This window comes from Staurois parvus, unplaced genomic scaffold, assembly GCF_062004578.1.
Source record: "Staurois parvus isolate SC_StPar_1 unplaced genomic scaffold, SC_StPar_1.0 ptg000244l, whole genome shotgun sequence".
Lineage (NCBI taxonomy): Eukaryota > Metazoa > Chordata > Amphibia > Anura > Ranidae > Staurois > Staurois parvus.
Window position 1 is genome coordinate 5950692 of NW_028318040.1, and position 19348 is coordinate 5970039.

At 41.6% G+C, this 19348-nt stretch overlaps 1 protein-coding gene across 2 annotated transcripts in view; it reads left to right on the top strand.

Moving 5' to 3' along the window:
• The window catches only part of CENPE (centromere protein E), a 155892-nt gene that overhangs the window by 104225 nt on the left and 32319 nt on the right, over positions 1-19348 (top strand). For both annotated transcript variants that reach the window (XM_089680529.1, XM_089680528.1), the window contains 10 exons: positions 1322-1426; positions 2302-2574; positions 3989-4300; positions 4658-4822; positions 13091-13255; positions 13381-13596; positions 13802-14026; positions 14111-14320; positions 14480-14680; positions 17593-17796. In XM_089680529.1, the coding sequence (XP_089536655.1) occupies positions 1322-1426; positions 2302-2574; positions 3989-4300; positions 4658-4822; positions 13091-13255; positions 13381-13596; positions 13802-14026; positions 14111-14320; positions 14480-14680; positions 17593-17796 (2076 nt within the window). The remainder of the gene's footprint in view (positions 1-1321; positions 1427-2301; positions 2575-3988; positions 4301-4657; positions 4823-13090; positions 13256-13380; positions 13597-13801; positions 14027-14110; positions 14321-14479; positions 14681-17592; positions 17797-19348) is intronic.

The following is a 19348-nucleotide window of genomic DNA, read 5'->3' on the forward strand; positions in this document are numbered from 1 at the left end:
TATACTTATATACTTTAAGAGAAAAAATAATGCACATATTATTGCAAATATAGCTTTGTGCCCATACCTCCACACGTACTTTTAGTTAAAAAGTTGGAGAAAAAGTGAATGGATTACATGCACACGTTCATGTTCCATTGAGAACTACAATTTTCCCTTAACCTACCGCGCTATAGCCAAAGGATGGCTACATTGCAGTTGTCTGGTTCTAGGACGACGTCCATGGGCGTCATTCCAGAACACGCCCCCAGTAGCTGTCCTACGGACACAGCTGATCATGGGATAAGGTAAGGTAAACGGACAATCACGGAGGCCTTTTTCCACGTGATCAGCTGTGTCCAATGATACAGCAGGTCACCAGATAAATACAGCTGCCGGTTATCGGCTGCACTTTCCTCACACTGTCACAGCATGAGGAAAGTACTGCCGATAACCGGTAATTGTCAGAGAAGTGATCGGCACTGATCATCAGTGCCTAGCAGTGCCACCTACCTGTGCTGCCCAGTAGTGCCACCAGCAGTGTCGCCCATCAGTTCTGCCCATCAGTGCCAGCTCATCAATGCCGCCTATCAGTGCCTCCTATCCATGCCACCTCATCAGTGCCCATCAGTGCAGCCTCATCAATGCACATCAGTGAAGGAGGGAAAATTACCTGTTTGCAAAATTTTATAATAGAATTAAAGAAAAACTTTTTTTTTTTTTACTTTTTTTTGCCCTTTTTTTGTTTATAGCGCAAAAAATAAAACACCTAATGGCTATTAAATACCACCAAATGAAAGCTCTATTTGTGTGAAAAAAATGCTAAAAATTCCATATGGGTACAGTGATGCATGACCGCAAAATTGTCATTCAAAGTGCAACAGCACTGAAAGCTGAAAATTGGCCTGGGCAGGAAGGGGGTATAAGTGCCCAGTAGGCAAATGGTTAATTTGCAGGGATTTCCTCTCACTTCCTGTTTGGCTATGGGACAGGAAATGAAGGGAAATTTCTATAATAGGACACAGCTAGCAAAAAAAAAAAAATCTGACGGGTTGTAATCCTCCCTTACTCTATCCACAATGGAAAAAAAAAAAAGTTTTGCCTATAGTTCTACTTTAATGAAAGTTGATTTTCGATCAGCGTACAGCCAGCTTAACAAACTGGGACAATACAGACACAAAGTTTCTATACAATTTCGTGAATTAAGTGGTTTCATTAAAATCCCAGAAAGGCAGATGGAGGTTGTTTTCCTTTTGTACCTTTTTACTGAACCTATAAAGATTTCAAACAGGGAACTGTAGATGTCTGAATATTCAAAAAGATTGATGTTTTGTCTTTTTAGTCCATTGAAATGCAATATGATCTTAAAAGAACTCAGGAAGAGCTTCAACAGCAAAAGCATACAGTAGAAAGTTTGACAAATGAGATTTCCCTGCTGAAAGAAAAGGTATGCAATAAATAAGGCCATTAATTACTTTTCCACTTTAGTTTTAAAGTATGACTTTTGTTTAGATCCCCTCTGTTTGGTAAAATTGTAACAGCGCAGCAAATTTGCTAATTCCAGTATAATGTTATGTAGTAAATGAGGATAGACAAACTGCAGTTACATATTTCTGACTCAAACATAACGGGCCCCACACCATTGACCTTAGTCTAGGGTACCTACCTGTGTGGGCATATTTGTACAGGCACAACAGTGTATTCATTTGAATGGGTTGCTGTATCTGCAGGAAACATAAGGAAAAAAGGCCCTGACCCTTCTTTCAAAATACAACAAAAAGGATCTACTTGGTGTTGCGACAACATGCGTTTTGCGCACCCAAAAACATGCCACATTTTTAGATGAGTGGGGGTGCCGCCATTAAGAATTGCACCTCTGCAAAAGAGCAGTGCCCACAGGTCAGGAACAGTTTCTGACCCACACAGATGTGCACCTAGCCTTAAAATCAACTTGTGTTTATGGAACCAACAGGGTACACTGCAGCTTACCAGTTGAAGTCACACCTTAGCCTAATTTGTTCGAGTTTCATACTAGTGCAGAGAGTGAGCAGGCTCCTGGGCTTTGGCACCCAGCTGGTTACACGGGACTAAGGAGGAGTATACAGGTAGCTGGAGAGCAGTGAGACTGGCAACAATTGTCCAAATGGTTTCTGATACTGCTGCCCAGGCTTTAGGGAAAAGACAAAGGCACACTACTTTGTTATTCGTTTAAATGCCAGGTTATTATAATTTGTGTAGAAACCACTTGTATTATATTGCATAAACTTTTATGAATTTTTGGATGTTCTTTCTATCTTATATTTTCTTGTTTTTCTATTAAAGTTGTCTTCGCTACAGAAAGAATTGCAAGAACATATTATCCTTTTGAAAGGAACTGTTGAGGAAAAGGAAATGCTTGAGCAGGCAAAGCAAAAACTATTATCTGATATAGAACAGCTTTTGGAGTCTTTGAAAAGAAAGGATGCCATGTTGGAATTAACAGAGAGCGAAAAAAGTAAAACTGCCCAGAAAATAACTGAACTCACAGAGGAAGTGAGAAATATGTCATGGGAGAGAGAGCAGCTTCAGCTATTTAAGGAAAATTTAGAAAAGGAGGTAATTTAATTTAATCACTGGCATTTAATTTCTTTCTATATAAAATAACCTGCTGCCCATTATTTGGTAAAGAAGTTTGATATCAAACTACAATAGAAAATCATAAAATAGGTACTGTAATTATTAGGTTTTTTTTTTGTTTGTTTTTTAACTTAGACTTCTGTTAGAGGGTGGTCTCACTGTATGTAGGAAATTATCCACCCTTTCTTGCTCTTTCCCAAGACTGGCTATGGGATTTGTAGTGTTTATAGAGCAGAGCACGACTACCACTAACACTGCTCGTTCCAAACAAACAACTGAGAGTGAAATGGAGATGTCCAGGAGCTCACTCAGAACGTTACATGGAGGCAGCAAGACACAATTTTATGAAAATTAGATGGCAGGGCCATTAAGTAGTGGATGTGTATGGATTATTTTTGGGAAATAAGAATGCAGTTTCACTTTAACCTATAAAAAAAACAAAATCGTAAAGCCTGCTGGTTTACTCCCCTAAAGTTTATCTGAACCCAAAAATAAAAATAATTGCAGTTTACCAAACCTTAGATGTTGTGGCTGCATTTTCGTTTTTAGTCTGTTTTTATTTCCTTTCACCTGGTGATCCTGCCAGCAACATACCTCCTGTTTTAGGGTGGCTCTTCAATTATCTTTTATTTGCCTTTAGTAGCACTTTTAAAAAGCACATGAAGGTACTTTCTAGAGTGTTTTTTTTCCTGAACAGCAGTGCCTTATTTTTGGTTACAAGGTATTTCATTATTTTTTCTTTTTTTTTATGATCTTGAGAGAGCATTTTGTATAGTTAATGGAATAGAAATTATCTCTATTTACCTCCCAAGGGATTTGCAATGCTGTATAACCACAGTGCATAGCTTTGGTAAATGTCAATGCACATACTTGAATTTATCAGTATCCCTGAGATCCTCTTTAAAGGCCAAACTACATGTAGTATTTTAAACTCATGTAGTCTTTTCACTTGCAGTATGCAGAATTTCATGCGTTGGAGATGAGGTGGTTGTTACACAAAGGCTAAATAGCTCAGCAATGAAGAGGTCATTCTTGTGATTTGTATGCCTATGCTGTTCTTGGTGTAATAGCTTCAAGTAGACACACTATAAAAGTTGTCTGAGCTGCCACCCTTTCTACGGTTGGTTATTAAAAAAGAAATAATGCAGTTTTTCTTAACTGGCATCTGATCTTTGTAAACTGGTATTTCCCAAAATGTGGGTAATGGTATTTCAGAGTATCACCTGTATTAAATGTTACCACATGTACCACCCACTTCTTATCGTATTTCACTCCTCTCCACACATTTCTCTTTGTTTAGTAGATCTTGAGCTATTGTAAACTTTTACGCTGCAAATAAAACAAGGTGTTACTATATGTGCTATAGTCTGATCACTTTTCATTGATGATCTAGACTACTAAACTAAGGGAGGACTTCAAGCAACTGCAACTTCAGCATGAGTTCTGTGAACAAGAAACCCAAAAGTCTGGCAAATTAGAGGAACTGATATCAGAGGTTGAACAATTGAAGGAGAAGATTACCTTTAAAGATGCAACAGCTCAGCAGTTGGAGACAGATAAGGCTGAAATTCATAGACAAGTCCAGCAGTATGAGCTAGAAGTGGCATCTCTCCACCAGGAACAGGAACAGTTCCAGCAACTGCTGCAGAGGGTCCGAAGTGAAAAGGAAAATCTTTATACAAATCTACAAGATCAGGAGAAAGATGTAAGTTTGCAACTTAATACCAACATGCACTGTACTGTGTGCAAGCTTACAACTATTTCTGTCCTTTAGTGCTATTGTTGGCAATTTTTTTCAGGCACTGGAAACTGTACACATTCTAATCATCGTAGTTTATTAAGTATCGAAGGGAAAATGTATTCTGGATCACTTTTTACAGTGATTTGGAGATAAATATTGATTTCTCAGTCCAAGTAGTGTTTGATTCTTAATGGTATAATGTGAACTTATAGGTAGCATTTAGTTGAAAAAAAAAAAACTTTTGATTGTTTGATCATACAGCAGGTGCTCAAAAGAATTCATCTAAATTTTTTTTTTTTTTTTTTTTTTTTTTCTTTGTAGAATGAACAGTTAAGGGAGTCACTAACAGCCTGTCAGACAGAACTTGAGTCTGTCAAAATACAGAAAGATGAAACTAAAGACCATGCTACAGAAAAAGTAAATGAAATAAATGCGTTGTTACAGCAGTTGTCTTCTCTTCAGCAGCAACTTCAACAACTGCACCAGGTATATGTTTTCACAATTTTCTTAATTTTAAAGCTGAATTCTGAATTTAGGGCTGGCATTGTTAGAATTCTATCCTTTTAGGGCTGAATCTCTTAATCGTACATCACAGAACTTCATTATCATGAGTACTTGGTTTACTTCAAGTAAGTAGACACTGTCCAAAAACAGGCAGAATCCCTACCCCAGGCATAACCCTTTCTAGCTAAGCCTCAGTTTTCAGCAAGCGAGTAGGAGGTATAATCTTTCTCTGGGATGTTTCACTCTCCACGTGTCTGTTAATTGGGTTTGATGTAACAACATCTTTTTTAACATTCTTTTTCACCACCCTCTCTCTGCGCACTCGAAGACAGATCCATCGATGGATCCAGACAAAAATTAAAATGTCCTGCCACAATCAACTACCTCTCTTAAAATCCATAATTTTCCCCAATACTCTTTGCAGATCATGGACCAGTTCCCTTCCCCACTAGTATAGTTCTGTTCATGATCGTTCTATTGATCTGTACAAACACTATACTAGTAATGGGGGTGATCAGCGACCTATAGTGTGCGGGCAATCTAACGCTAGCTGACCCTGGCTGGGTGGGATGCTAACTAACCCTGACGTTATCTGATGTCACTAGTGGCAGGAATACAATGATCAGTGAAAAATGTTATATACTGACACGGTACTAATGTCACTGGCTGGGTGATGGGGTGATAAAATGGTTAATGGGGCTATTAAAGGGTTAAATGTGCTAATAGTGTGTGTGTAAGAGAAATGTAATGCTTTTACTCGGCGCTGTGTTTTCTCTTCTCTCCCTGGACCGAAAGGGGGTGGGGACAGTGGGGCAGGCATGTTCACACCCAAAAATAGGAAGCGCAGCAAGATTACGTCACTTTGCCAAGAGCCACTTTTGCCAAAAACCCTTCAAAAAAATTTTTTTAATTCTCAATATGGTGTTTTGTTTTTTTTTGTAACATTTGTTTTATTTTATTATTTTTTGTAATGCCTTTATAAGAATAGTACAATGTTACCATAGTAACATTGTACTACTGTTGGGGGGGTGGGGCGATCAGGGATTATTTTTATTTTTTTTACACTTTGCTTTGCAGGAGAAACAAAGATCATTGTTCCTGCAATGCAAAGCTTGCTGTCATGAACCTAAGTCATTCATGAACTGTCATGAATGAGTTAGGTTTTTGACGGCTCAAGATAGTGATCTCTGGCTGCAGCTGGTGACATGGTACAGGGTGCTGTGATTGGCCACATGTATCATGTGACAGCTGTGGGCCAATCACATCTCACTAGGAAGAGAAGCAGAGCTGTTATAAATGATATTGATTCATAACAGCTTTGCTTACACCGGGTCCCATTCACTGGGATCTTCATTCCACTGTGTCCGCCGCTCACAGGAGTCGCAGGGGGAAGGAGCTCCCCCCCGTTAGTACAGCCAGAGCGACGTATGGGTACGTCACTTTGCCTGTAGCTGCCGCCCGGCCGCAGTACATTGCGGATGTCCGGGTGGAAAGCTATTAAAGTATAACTAAAGGCAAAACATTTTTTTTTTTTTCAGTTTTGGATGGGGTGGAGAGCAAATAAAACCCCTGTCAGGTTTTTTATTGCGGTTTCTTCCCTGTTAGTGAGATTCACCCTCTCTGTTTGTCCTGTTTTATGGCTCTCATTGAAAGTAAAAAAAAAAATCCCAAATTTTGGGGTGTCCCCAGAAAAGTAATACAGGGGAAATCTTCAAATGGGTACACTGTTTCTGGTATCCTGGGAAGGGAATATTTTAATTTTGTAGGGATTGCTCCTCACTTCCTGTTTTGCCTACATGACAAGAAGTGAATGGAAATCTACCCAATGACAATGCAATTCATCAAGGAGGAACAAGAAGTCAGGTGGCCCAAAAGGAAATGGATCTTATTTTGTCCTGGGCAGAGCTTCAGGTCCCCATGCTGTCAGCAGTTCCCATTCCAGGAGTGGAAATTTGACAGGCTGATTTCCTCAGCCAGCAACAATTGTCCCCAGGAAGAGTGGGATCTTCACCTGGAGGTGTTTAGGGGAATTTAATGGTGGGATGGCTCTGTACGGGGATCTTCTGGCCCCCGGGTTCAAGAACAAGCTCGAGAAGTTCATCTTCAGGACTAGGGATCCTCAAACATTTACAGTGAATACTATGGTGACACCTTGGGACGAGTTCTCCCTGCTTTTTTCCTTCATTGCGCTTACGCTTCTTTCACATCTGCTTTGCAGGTATCGGGCAAGAAAGAATGCCAATAATCTTGCTTGCACTGGCTAGGCCCAGGGTAACCTGGTAGTAACAAGAGGGGTCCTACAGGCTGTCCCAATCTATTGTTAAAGGCATGGCTATTGTAGCCAGAGTCCTATTAAACAGAGGAGTCTCAAATTCCATTATTCCAACTCTCATAAGAGAGTAAAGGCTAGGAAGGCTACTTCAAGGAAGATTTACCACAGGACCTGAAAACTTGCATAGCTAGGTGCAAGCACAACAATCTTATTCTCATAAGTATGTGGTGGGCCATAATCTGGCTTTTCTCCAGGTGGGAGTTTTAGATGCAACTGGCTTTGAGTATTGTAAAAGGTCAGACTCCGCTTTGGCAGTTTTTTTTTTTTTTTTTCCCCAGAGGCTGATTTTGTTTACTGCTTTTTTTGGTCTGTGCTTTTGTGCAGAGGATCATGCAGGTTGTCCCTCTGGTCAGACCGCCCTTTACCATCTGAACTATTCGGGGGTTTTTTGTTTGGTTGTTTTTTTGTGTGCGTGTAAAGAACTATTTTTGGCCCTTCACCATGACAGGGGGGAGCTTTAAATTCAGCCATCCGTATTACATGTTGCGTCTGCTTTCCATCTCAATCAAGACATTGTCTTGCCATCTTTTTGTCCTGGGGCCCAGTCATGGGGGACAAGACTGGCTACACTTTGGATGTAGTTTCTGCTGTCTGTTTTTTACCTAAAGGCTGCTCCTGCAATCAGGCACTCTGATTTCCTCTTCGTGCTTCCCGAAAACCTGAAAAGCAGTCACGGGTCAGGTAGCTTCTAAATCTATTTTCTTTCGTTCGTTGACAGATACATCTTTCATAATCTTGACTGTAGGGTTATATCGCTAGCTTCAGGAGTAGGACTTGGCAGAGAAAAGAACAAGCATTGCCCCGTCTATGGGCAGTCCTAACAGGTAGTAAATGCCCACTCTGCGATAGGCAGCTCCGTTTTTTCTGCCTAGTATAGGAGTAAGGACCTGGCTCCCTGCTAGTACCTGTAGTTCCATAGATTTATTTTTCTTTTTTCCTTTTCCCTCTTTTTGTTTTTCCTCTCCTTTCGGCGGAGATCTTCAATCAATTGTTGGGCTGGGCGACAGCCTGGATAATATAGATCCTTGTAGTCTCCCTAGCCTGGCCAGCAAGCGTGCGCAGACCTTAGCTCAGCGCTGGCCAGCTGCAACGAGCCCCATTCTGGACTAGGGCAGCCGGCAGGTTGAACGTCTTGCAGGGACACACATGACCAGGCACCTGACATCTTTGTCAGTTTCTTGGTGGGTGGTGGATCTGTCTCAGGTGCGTTACCCACATCTGTTGCTGGATTGGTAAGTATATGCCTCCGCCCCTCACAGGGCTTAGTACGGGCCACGGGTACCCACAGGGTGGTCAGTTCTGTGGGGTCTTCTCCTCCTCCCATCTGGTGCTGGACTCATTTAGCAGCTGCTTCCCCGGTTGGCTTACTTTGCCTATCCCTGCCTATTTTGGGCCAGCCCTCCCCTCTCAGTCAGGTTTCTGCTTGCCGTCGGGGTGCAGGGTACTCGCTGTGCCCGCCATGTGCTGTGTGAGCGGCTGGATTCCTGCCTGGCCACGATCAGGTGCCATTTTGTTGGTGGGGACAGGCAGTGGCCATTTTCCTGTAGCCCACTGACAGCCTCTTGCAAGCCCTGTGGGCAGGAGTTCCGGGTGGGTGGCGCAGCATCTCCGGGTGGTCTGGAATGGCCTTAGCACACTCTTCTACACATGGAGCTCCCCTCGCCTAGTGGAAGGACAGTGCACAGCACTGCTCCTCAGCTCTTCTGGTGGCGAGTCCTACTGGGGTCCCCCCTGGTCTGTGGCAGCGCTTAGGAGTGTTTATTTCCCTCCCTCGTGGGTGTTCTGTGCCCGGTCGAGCGCGGGATCCTCCCATGGCATCTGAAGCAGGTGCCCCACCTGATCCTTGACTTGGCACAACCTCCCACTGGACAAGCTTCGGACTTTCCAGACTGCGGTGCAGTTGCTGCTGTCCCACAAGTGGTTGTCTCTCAGTCTCTGCATGAGGTTGCTGGGTCTCATGGTGTCCACCTTCGAGGCAGCCCCGGTCCCATATGCCCAATTTCATACGTGCATCCTGCAGAAGGAGATCTTAACCAGGTGGGACAGATCTCCAATGTCCTTGGACAACCAGATCCACGTGGGACACGTGACCAAGACCTCTGTTCTCTGGTGGCTATGGTCGTCTCCAGCTATTCGGGTCGAAGTCATTTCTCCCTCTCCGTTGGATGATGATCACGACGGATGCCAGCCTGACTGGCTGGGGAGGGGTTCTGGGTCTTCAGTCGGCCCAGGGTCATTGGACATTGAAAGAGTCTCACCTTCCGATCAACGTTCTGGAGCTGTGTGTGATCAAACTGTCTCTCCCATTGGACAGAGCTACTGCGCAGGCATCCGGTCAGAATCCAGTCGGACAATGCCATGGCAGTGGCCTATGTCAATCACAAAGGACGGACAAGGAGTTCGGAAGCCGCATAGTAGGTCTCTCACATTCTTCGGTGAGTGGAACATCATATTTCCAGCTCTCTCCACCAACTACATTCCGGGCGTAGAAAACTGGTGGGCGGACTATCTCAGCTGCCAAATGCTAGATCAGGAAGAATGGTCCCTGCACCCGGGGTGCTTCGTCACATCTGCCTGCGGTGGGGTATGCCAGACATGGATCTGCTGACCTCCCGCCTCAATCAGAAGGTGCCGAGATTCATAGCAAGAGCAAAGGATCCCTTGGCCGATGCGTCCGATGCTCTGGTGGCGTCATGGATTCATTATCCGCCTGATTTATGCCTTTCCCCCTCTCATGCGTCTCCCTCGTCTACTCCGCAGGATAAAGGCTGAGGGGATTCCGGTTATTCTAATATCTCCGGAGTGGCATCGGCAATCCTGGTACGCCGACGTGGTGAGGCTGGTCGCAGATGTCCCCTGGCGATTTCCATTGCATGAGGATCTCCAGTCCAAAGGGCTGATATTCCACCCTGCTTTACCATCTGGCTTTGATGGCTTGGCTATTGAAAGCCAGACGCTAAAGGATAGGCTGTTGCTTGCGTCTGTAATTCCCACTATGTTGAAGGCGTGTAAGTCTACTTTCCCAAGGAAGCACCTGGAAGGCTTACATTTCATATTGCAAGGCTGTGGGGTGGCATCCACTCTCCTTTTCCATTTCTCAGATTCTGACTGTTCTACAACGGGGTGTTGATCAGAAGCTAGCCTTGAGCACTATTAAGGGCCAAGTATCTGCTCTGCCGATCTTTTTTCAATGCCCCTTGGCTACACACTCTTTTTGGTTCTCACCTTTATTCTCGGGGTTCAGCATGTTGCCCCCCACCCCCGTGCGCCTGCCATTGGCTCCAAGGGGCCTGAACCTAGTTATCACGGTCCTTCAGAAACCACTATTTGAGAACATTTGGGATCTCCCCTTGTTCATGCTCTCTCAGAAGATAACTTTTCTGGTCGCCATCACCTCAGCAGGTGTTTGAGCTGGCGGCCTTGTCTTGTAAGTCTCCCTATCTGGTTCTCCATATAGATAAGGTGGTTCTTCGTCTGCCTCCCTCCTTTCTTCTGAAGGTGGTGTCTGCCTTTCACTTAAATGAGGACATTGGCCTTCCTTCCTTGTGTCCGCGGCCGTCCCATCCTAAGGAGTTTGCACTGCACTCGCTAGACGTTGTTTGGGCAATCCATGTGTACCTCTATTTCCTTTTGGAGGTTGGATTCGTTCTTTGTGATTGTGGACAGTCCGCAAAAGGGTCCGGCGGCTACTTCGGCCACTATTTCTCATTGGATCAGGCAGATGGTTTTCCAGGCTTATGCAATTAGGGGTCAGGTGCCTCCCTTCCCCATCATGGCACAGTCTACAAGGGCAATTAGTGCTTCCTGTGCATTCCATCATCAGGCATCCATGTCTCAAGTTTGTAAGGTGGCTACCTGGTCATCTGTGCACACTTTTTCCAAGTTTTACAAAGCTGATGTTCTGGCATCTTTGAATGCATGTTTTGGCTGCAAGGTTTTACAGGCTGTTGTCTGAGGTTTTCTGGGGCCTCTTACAGGGGGTTCCTTTGGGTGGTTGTGTGTTTTTCCTCTTATTATTGAGCTCCCTCGTTATCACACTACTTTGGTACATCCCTACAGTCAACATTATAAAGGCTGTATCCGTCAATGAACAAAAGAGAAAACTGATATATAAATATATACTCCTGCGCCACAGAACAAACCCCTCCCACTAAAATATAAGATGCTGCTGTGCACTAGTGTAAACCCTAAATCATCAAATTAATCAAATAAACAGCGCAATACCCAACAAATGATACATAAAAAGAAAAATACTAGTATAAAAATTTAGAAGTGTCCAAACGGTGCAGCGTTTTGTTTGGAGAAAGGCAGTTGAAGAATCTTCTTAGTTTGGTGTGGTGGAATGGAGGTCTGTAGGCGTTAAGAGGGGGTGTAGGATCCCTAAAAGGCTTAATATTCACCAATATCTGGTGAGTGCGATTTAATGTTGGTTTCTCACTGGTGGATGGTGGAAGCACTTAGTACAGAAGGATAATCACATTATAAATTTATTCGTTTTTGGTGAAGCACTTTGAAGTTGAAGTAAAAGGCTGAAGTTTCATAATGATAGATATATATATATATATATATATATATATATATATATATATATATATTTGATATTTTGATGGACACATTAATTTTGGACACTTTAAATCACATTATGAGTTTTTCATTTTATTTGGATATTATGTGAAATTTATTATTTTTTTTGTTTGTTGGACACATTTTATTTTGGACACTTCTAAATTTTTATACTACTATTTTTTCTTTTTATGTATCATTTGTTGGGTATTGCGCTGTTTATTTGATTAAAAAGAGAAAACTGGGGGTTTTTTTTTCTTACCATAAAATCCCTTTCTCTGAGTTAATTGACGGACACAGCATCCACCCCTCCTTTTTAATGTACTGCTTTGTAACGAACTGAGCTGCCTATCGCAGAGTGTAGGTTTACTACCAGTTAGGATTGCCCATAGGCAGTGCTTTCCTTGTTCTTTTTTCTGCCTAGTCTTACTCCTGAAGGTGGCGATATAACCCTGCGGTCAAGATTATGAAGGCTGTGTCCATCAATGAACTCAGAGGAAGGGATTTTATGGTGAGTAACAAAAAAAAAATCCCGTTATTTCACACTGGATTTGCCAACTTATTTCACCAAGCTTCTGTTTCTCAACTTTGCTAGGCCACTCCCTGGTCTTCAGTTCACACTTTTACTTTTCTAACGTTGGGACCACTGAGGATGCTGCCATTGGCCAAAGTGTTTTGCAGGCTGCTGTGTGCATTTTTCTTTCTTCCTTTTGCTTGTTTTTTTGGGGGGGTTTTTGGGAGGGGGTGCTGTTGGCCTGCTGCTGTTACCCTTTTTGATTGCTTTGGGACATCCCTGATAGGATTCTTAAAGCTGCTCTGTGTCCCATGATGTACGATTAAAAGAAATATTGGATTTTTGACTTGTCTATTAAATGTTTCTTGGGAGTACATCATGGGACACATAGATCCCTCCTCTCTGCTTGTTTTGGTTTATGGTTTGCTACAAAACTGAAGCCTTCCTGGTAGGGGAAGGGGTGTCCAATCGCCTGTAGGTGGAGCATAACCCTGATAGTAAGGATTCTTAAAATCACTCTGTGTTCCATGATGTATTCCAAGAAATGGATTTTACAGTTAAGTCAAAAATCCAGTTTCAATCCTATTCAAGTCAGTGTGCATGTGAAAGCAGCTTAGGATGAGTTATGATGCAGGCCAGGAGGTGGTCATAAGGATCTGTAAAATAAGTGTCAATGTATCCCAAACTGATCTCAAACATGAGCTGAATGCACCTAAAAACATAATGTGCTTGCCTATCTGCGCAATCACTTTATCGGAGTAGGGTTTGGTGCCTCACTACTTAATCATTGCTTCTTACAAGCGTGCTTTTGTACTAATGTATTGATGTGACTTCATTTCAGGAGCTGAAGGATGAACGGATGAAAAATATTTACCTTAATGAAAAGGTTGATGACCTAGAGAAAGTAATCAGAGTATTCCATTTAATGCAAAATGAGCCTGTACAAGAAGAAGATGAACTTGCAGAACGCACTGAAAGTCTACAGCAAACAAATCAAGAGTTGAAGGTAATACCCTGTAGGCAAAAAAACTTTTTTTTTTTTTTTTTTTTTTTTTTTAATCTTTGCCATCTATGAGGCATTTCTTTCAGTAAAGAATCTTGTGAAACAACAAAACCTGTGTCTTTTTACAGGATCTTATAGTGACCATTTCCACAGTGTATGCTAATCAACATAATTTACTAAGCAATCTTTCAGTGGAGCTTCAAGATGAAGTTGAAATACAGAAGCACTCAATGAGTTCCGTAAAGGAGTCAATGTCTTCAACACATTTTAAAGCATTTGAATCCCTACAAACAGAATACTTTAAACTGAATTCTCAGATGCAGTCTCTGCTCAGGAAATTTAAGGTAAGTTAAACATTCTGCTGTCAAAACAAAATCCAAACTAGTTAAGCTGTGGCTGCCAAATTCTGCAGTTACTTTACCAGCTCGTGCTGACTGTCTACAATCCAAGCTGGAAATTGGCACACTGTCTTTTTAACTGGGTGCTTCTATTTTAACATTCATATATGGTATGTATGTTTTAATGCTGATTTGGTACTTTTTATATTAGGTCATATATAAGAATGCCGCTGTCAAGGAAGAACAGTACAGTGTGGTAAATGGCTATGAAAATGACTTGTGTGTAATACAGAAGAAAAATGATGAGCTGCTGCTGCAGTGTCACAGCTTAGAACAGAATGGTGGAAAGTGGTCTGAGAGTGCAGCAGAAGAGCTTAAATTTTCTGAACTTGAGTTCTTAAACCACCTAATCTTCAAGAAAATGGATGTCATAAAGGTAAAGCATAATCGGTTTGCTTCCTAAATAACTGGCTTTTGGTGCTATGTTCTAGCTCATGATGACTTTTTTTTTTCTATACAGCATGTGAAAGATGGATTCTCCAATGTGCAGATCTCTCTGAATAGTGTGGAAGCAGACCTTATAGAAGAGGTGAAATTTAAGAAGAGGTTCTTGTTATGGCTGGAAGAGTTGAAGGGTTTACACTTTGATGCCAAGAAATTCAATGAGGGTATCTTTCAAGAAAACAGGAGAATTTCTGGTCTTGTCCAACTTTTATCTAAGAAAGTAAAGGTAAATTAGCTAAAAAGATTCACACTTTTATATACACGGTCTACCTTTCCTTCCCTCTATGTTTGAGTGAACCTAATTGTTTTACTCTTTAGTTGCTGACATAGTAGCATAGTGTGAGCAAAAAATCTTGGATATTTTATTAATACATTTTTATTAAAGGTAATTATCCAATCACGAGTAAAGCAGGACACCGAGACATATGTAAAACAGCTTAAGGAAGATTTACAGGAGAAAAAAGAAAAGCACAAAGAGCTATTGCAAAGAATGCAGCTTTTATCTCCATCTGGAGATTCCAACATTCTAGAAGAGGAAAATGCACGATTGTGTGAGAAATTGAAAAATCTGCAGGCAGAACTAAAGGTAATTTTTACTGAGACAGAAGCATCTTTTTATCTTTTTTTTTTTTTTTTTATTTGTTCTAAAGATGTTTTCTTCAGACAGATTCCTTGCTACTTTGTTTGAACTTGTCTCTTCATGGCAGCTATCTGGATTGGTGTTCTCTTATCCTAACTTTGGAGTGCCAGATCCAGACCCCACTGGTATTGCATGCTTAACTTTGATAGTGACATTTAAGCACCTGTAGCTACCTCACTATTTGCACCGCTGGGCAGCTTTGAACTTCCTGCTTTCAGCAGGTTTTAACGCAGAAGGGGCTAGCACTGAGGAGCTGTGAACTAACATTCTGCACCAGGTGGAATGTTACATTCCACGCTTCTTACCACCATTCAATGTAGAGGACACGTAGCCCCACTGTTGCTTTGAAAAAGGCACATCTTTTATACCCTATGTTGCATCCAACCATGCGGCTGTAGCATGCTTTTATTTAGACAGAGGGTTTAGTCCCACTGCAGTGGGTGAAACCAGCTTGTGCTCTTCTAACAAATCCAGGAATGTTTACTCTGTACATTTTGAGGGCTCTGACATTTAATAGAATTCCAGCTGCTACACTATGGTTCTGGGGCCCCTGCCTTGTCATCACATAGGACTTTAGCACTGTTTTTCTGTGATTAGGTTTTCTTTGAGGCATCACAGTCTCCTGAAGGTAATAATTCTAAAACCGTGCAACGCTAGCATCAGATAATTATATACCTTATATCAAAACCATGTATTATTGACAATATATTATATGTAATATATGAATATAAACAAAAAGGTCCTCCACAGATAGTAATAAGTGTCCTTTGCTTTTAAGTGTGTGCCACCTTCTGTGTTCAAATTCAGTGGTGCTACATGCATATAACCACCACTGGATGTACTCTCACCTTCCTTTATTGACCCCACAATTTCGGTCAGACTGCGCTTTTGCCCCTTAGACGGAGCATTTTACATTCCTGGGTACTGCCGATATAAGTCTCCACACCTTTTATAATCATATGCTCCTTTAACTCCACTCCATTTAACCATGTAAACCGAAATACTGAAAAATAGTGTTTTATCCTTTATAAGATTTATTCTTAAAAAAAAAAAAAAAACAACAAAAAGTATATACATACTAGCAATAAAAAGGTGCTGAATCACAGCAGAGCGCAGTTAAGGAGCAAATGATTATAAAGATCTGGAGACTTAATCAGCAGGTCATTAAAGGTAGGTGAGCGTATATCTGGTGCGCGCGCGCACACACACACACCACACCTCGGTTTACAAAAAGACATTTTGGCCTAAATTTATGACTAAATTTGATTTTTTTTTTTTTTTTACTGGACATGTTTAATAGCAAAAATTCTAAAATATTGGGGGGTTTTTTCTCAACATTGTCGGTCTTTTTTTTTTTTTTTTTTTATAGCGCCAAAAATAAAAACTGTACAGGCAATCAAATACCACCAAAATAAATCTCAATTTATGGGGAAAAAAGGACGTACATTTCATTTGGGTACAGCGTTGCCTAACTGTGCAATTGTCAGTTAAAGTAAAGCCGCGCCGTAACGCAAATAATGGCCTGCTCAGGGCGGTAAATCCTCAGGAGGGCAAGTGGTTAATGAATAGAAAAATGTGACCTTGTGTTGGAAGTAAACACCAAAATCCTGAATCAGTTGCAATGCCAGGAGGTACCTGCTTACACCTTGTGTGTATCTCTCTGAGCCCCCCTGAAGCCAACAAACCCAGGTTGTGCAGTTTGCAATGGTAACCTTCAGCTTTAAAAAAAAAAAAAAAAGTATGTAAACTCTAACAATACATTTTTGTTATTTACTCCCTTTTGGTCTGTTAACTATATAATTGAATGTTCTTTATTGTATCTGTTATACAACTGCAAAAATAGCTGTTAACCCAGTAGGAAACCTTGTGAGTTTACAAATTCCTGTTATCAATTAGCATTGTCCCCTGAAAGATAGGTGTTATGTACTTTTAACACACTCTCTGTCCTAGGATGAAGAGGCTGCTCAGTATGGTTGTCACCCTAGGACAGGAAGTGAATAAATGGCAGGGTTTAACAGGTTAAAATTAAAAAATAAATAAAATATGCCGTTGCACTTCTAAAGACCTCTAAGCTGCAATAATATCATTTTTTTTGTTCTTGGGTTTAGATAAATTTAACGCACTCTGCTGTCGATGTTGAGCTCCCTTGGTTTTTAACATCAGCATCAAATTATTGATCTTGCCTTAGTGTTCTCCCACCACAGGTTTTCTTTAAAGCCATTATAAACCTTCCTACCTGCATGAGATGTGAAATGATCATGTAGTTCCATGGTTGTTGCTCTGTACATGCAGCTTATAGTAACAGAAAATCTTTACATTTCCGTGTCAGCAGTTTGTGTTCAGACATGAGGCATGTAGCATGGCACTGCACATACAATTTCTGTCTGTATTTTGAAAACTTCCAAGGAAGAAATTTCATATTCCACAGTCCCTTTTTCTCAGTATAGTGGTCTGCAGGTAAGAGCTAAACAGTAATTAGATCTGACACAGACACAACAGTAAGGGCAATTAACAGAGAGCTCACCATGCAGCTGGAAGAGCTGTTTCATCACATTAGCACTCCCACATTTGTGATGCAAGGCATGCACTGAACACTCTGTAACCCAAAACAAGAAGTTTCCTATCCCTAGGGACAAGCTCTGTTAATACACGGAGATAGGGGAATCTATCAACCTTGATACTTAAACTGTAGCCATAAAATGTGAGCTCATCAGTACATGGTAAGACTAACAAACAACAAGAAATATAACTTTACTGTACCTGCTTAAAACAATGAAAACGTTTGTACGATGCCTTTTAATGCTTTTTATGTGATTTTTTTCAACTATAAATACTCTTTGCTACTTTTATTTATGTAGAAAATGCAGTGCAGAATTCAGCAGCTAGAAAATGAGGTAACTTCAGCGAAAGAAGATGCCAAACAAAAGGGAGAGAAAGCATCACTTTTACAAGAGAAGCTTTTGTCAAGTGTTACAGAAACTGCACTTTCTGAGATGCAAGCTAAAGTTTCTGAAAAAGAGAAACATCTTGAGACCTCCCTAAAAGAAATAAAGGCTCTCCAAGTAAGTGTGTTTCTTTTTAGTCTTAGTGTTGACTCTTTCAAGAGTTCTGGGCAGTTTTATTTGATGTGAATTAATGATCAAAGTGGAAGTGACATTTCAAACGGTTTAGTGCGAATCCCCTTCCATAGCCCACAACCACTGAGTAATATGGCTGTCCCAAGATACATACTGCATATCTACATACAATGTACATATACTGTACAAGTTATACATGGGGGCGAGATTTTTAAACCATAATTTTGCCTTTGCACAACCAGAGACACTCACCCTTGCTGTAAGCAGCAGAGACGAGTCATCAGTCGTTAAAGGGCCAGCACTCCTGATTCTAAAAACCGATTCCTAACAATCAGCACAAATCACGCACAAAATTGCATCAAAATGCACATGTAGATGTGATTTTAAAGCTTTTTCCATTGAAGTTTATGGACCACTGAATCACACATCGCACCAAAGTAGCACAGGACCCTTCCCCAAAACAACATTGCAGTTGCACTGCATTGATGATGTGAACAGGCACCTTTTTGAAAGCAATGTTTTTTTTTTTCCATTGTCATGAGGTTCAGTACTACCCAAGTCGCATCTGAAATTGCATCAGTGTGAATCAGACCTAGACGGTCATGTAAATCTACTAACAGAATAACTGTGGCTCTCTTAATTTACTAGTCGGGCTGCAAATGGTGCTGACATTCCTTGACTCCTCTAACACTCTTCCTGGAAGCATTGCAATCCAGCTTAATGCTTCTGTGCCCCTTCATTGGCCCTGAATTATTCAGGGGTCAGCTGGGAAAGCATCGCACGATCTGCATGATTGCAGCTGGCAGCAGGAAGAGTGATGTCAGGGCCAGGAACGGAGTGCAGAGGCATCAGAGTGGAATACAGCTCTTGCGGCAAGTGTTTTAAACTGTGCTGGCACTGTTTTCACCACATTTGTAGCACAAATATAGTTAATAAAGGGAGATACAGCTACTCACATGCATGGGTTAGTGACAGGGCCTCTAAAAAGAAAACCATTGTTTATTAGGATACCTGTTTTTTTTCTTCATTCATAACTAACCGCTTTCATAACTAACCGCTGCTACAGGGCAGCATGTGTGCGCAAAATTACGTATATACACATGATTTTGTATTTCCGGGTAGGGGGCACGTGCCACTATTCACGGCCTCTGCTGGCAATCACCGGGTCCCAGCCAGTGATTACTCATGGCACCCAGTGATCAAGGAGTGTACCGACAGAGGGAGAGAGAGAACTGTAAGTAAACAACACAGTTCTCTCCCCTGTCAGCTCCTGCACACTGCTATGCATGGCTTTGCAAAGCAGAGCCATGCAAAGCAGTGTGCTTACAGTGAAGCGCACACACACAGTAAAACAGCACAGAGCACACAGTTAACCCTTTGATCACCCCATATGTTAACCCCTTCCTGCCCAGTGCCATTAGTAGTGTCAGTGCTTTGTATTAGCACTGATCACTGTATTGGTGTCACTGGAGATGTCAGCGACACAAAGTCAGTCCCCCCCCAGTGTCAGAATGCCCGCTGCAGTTCTGTGATAAGT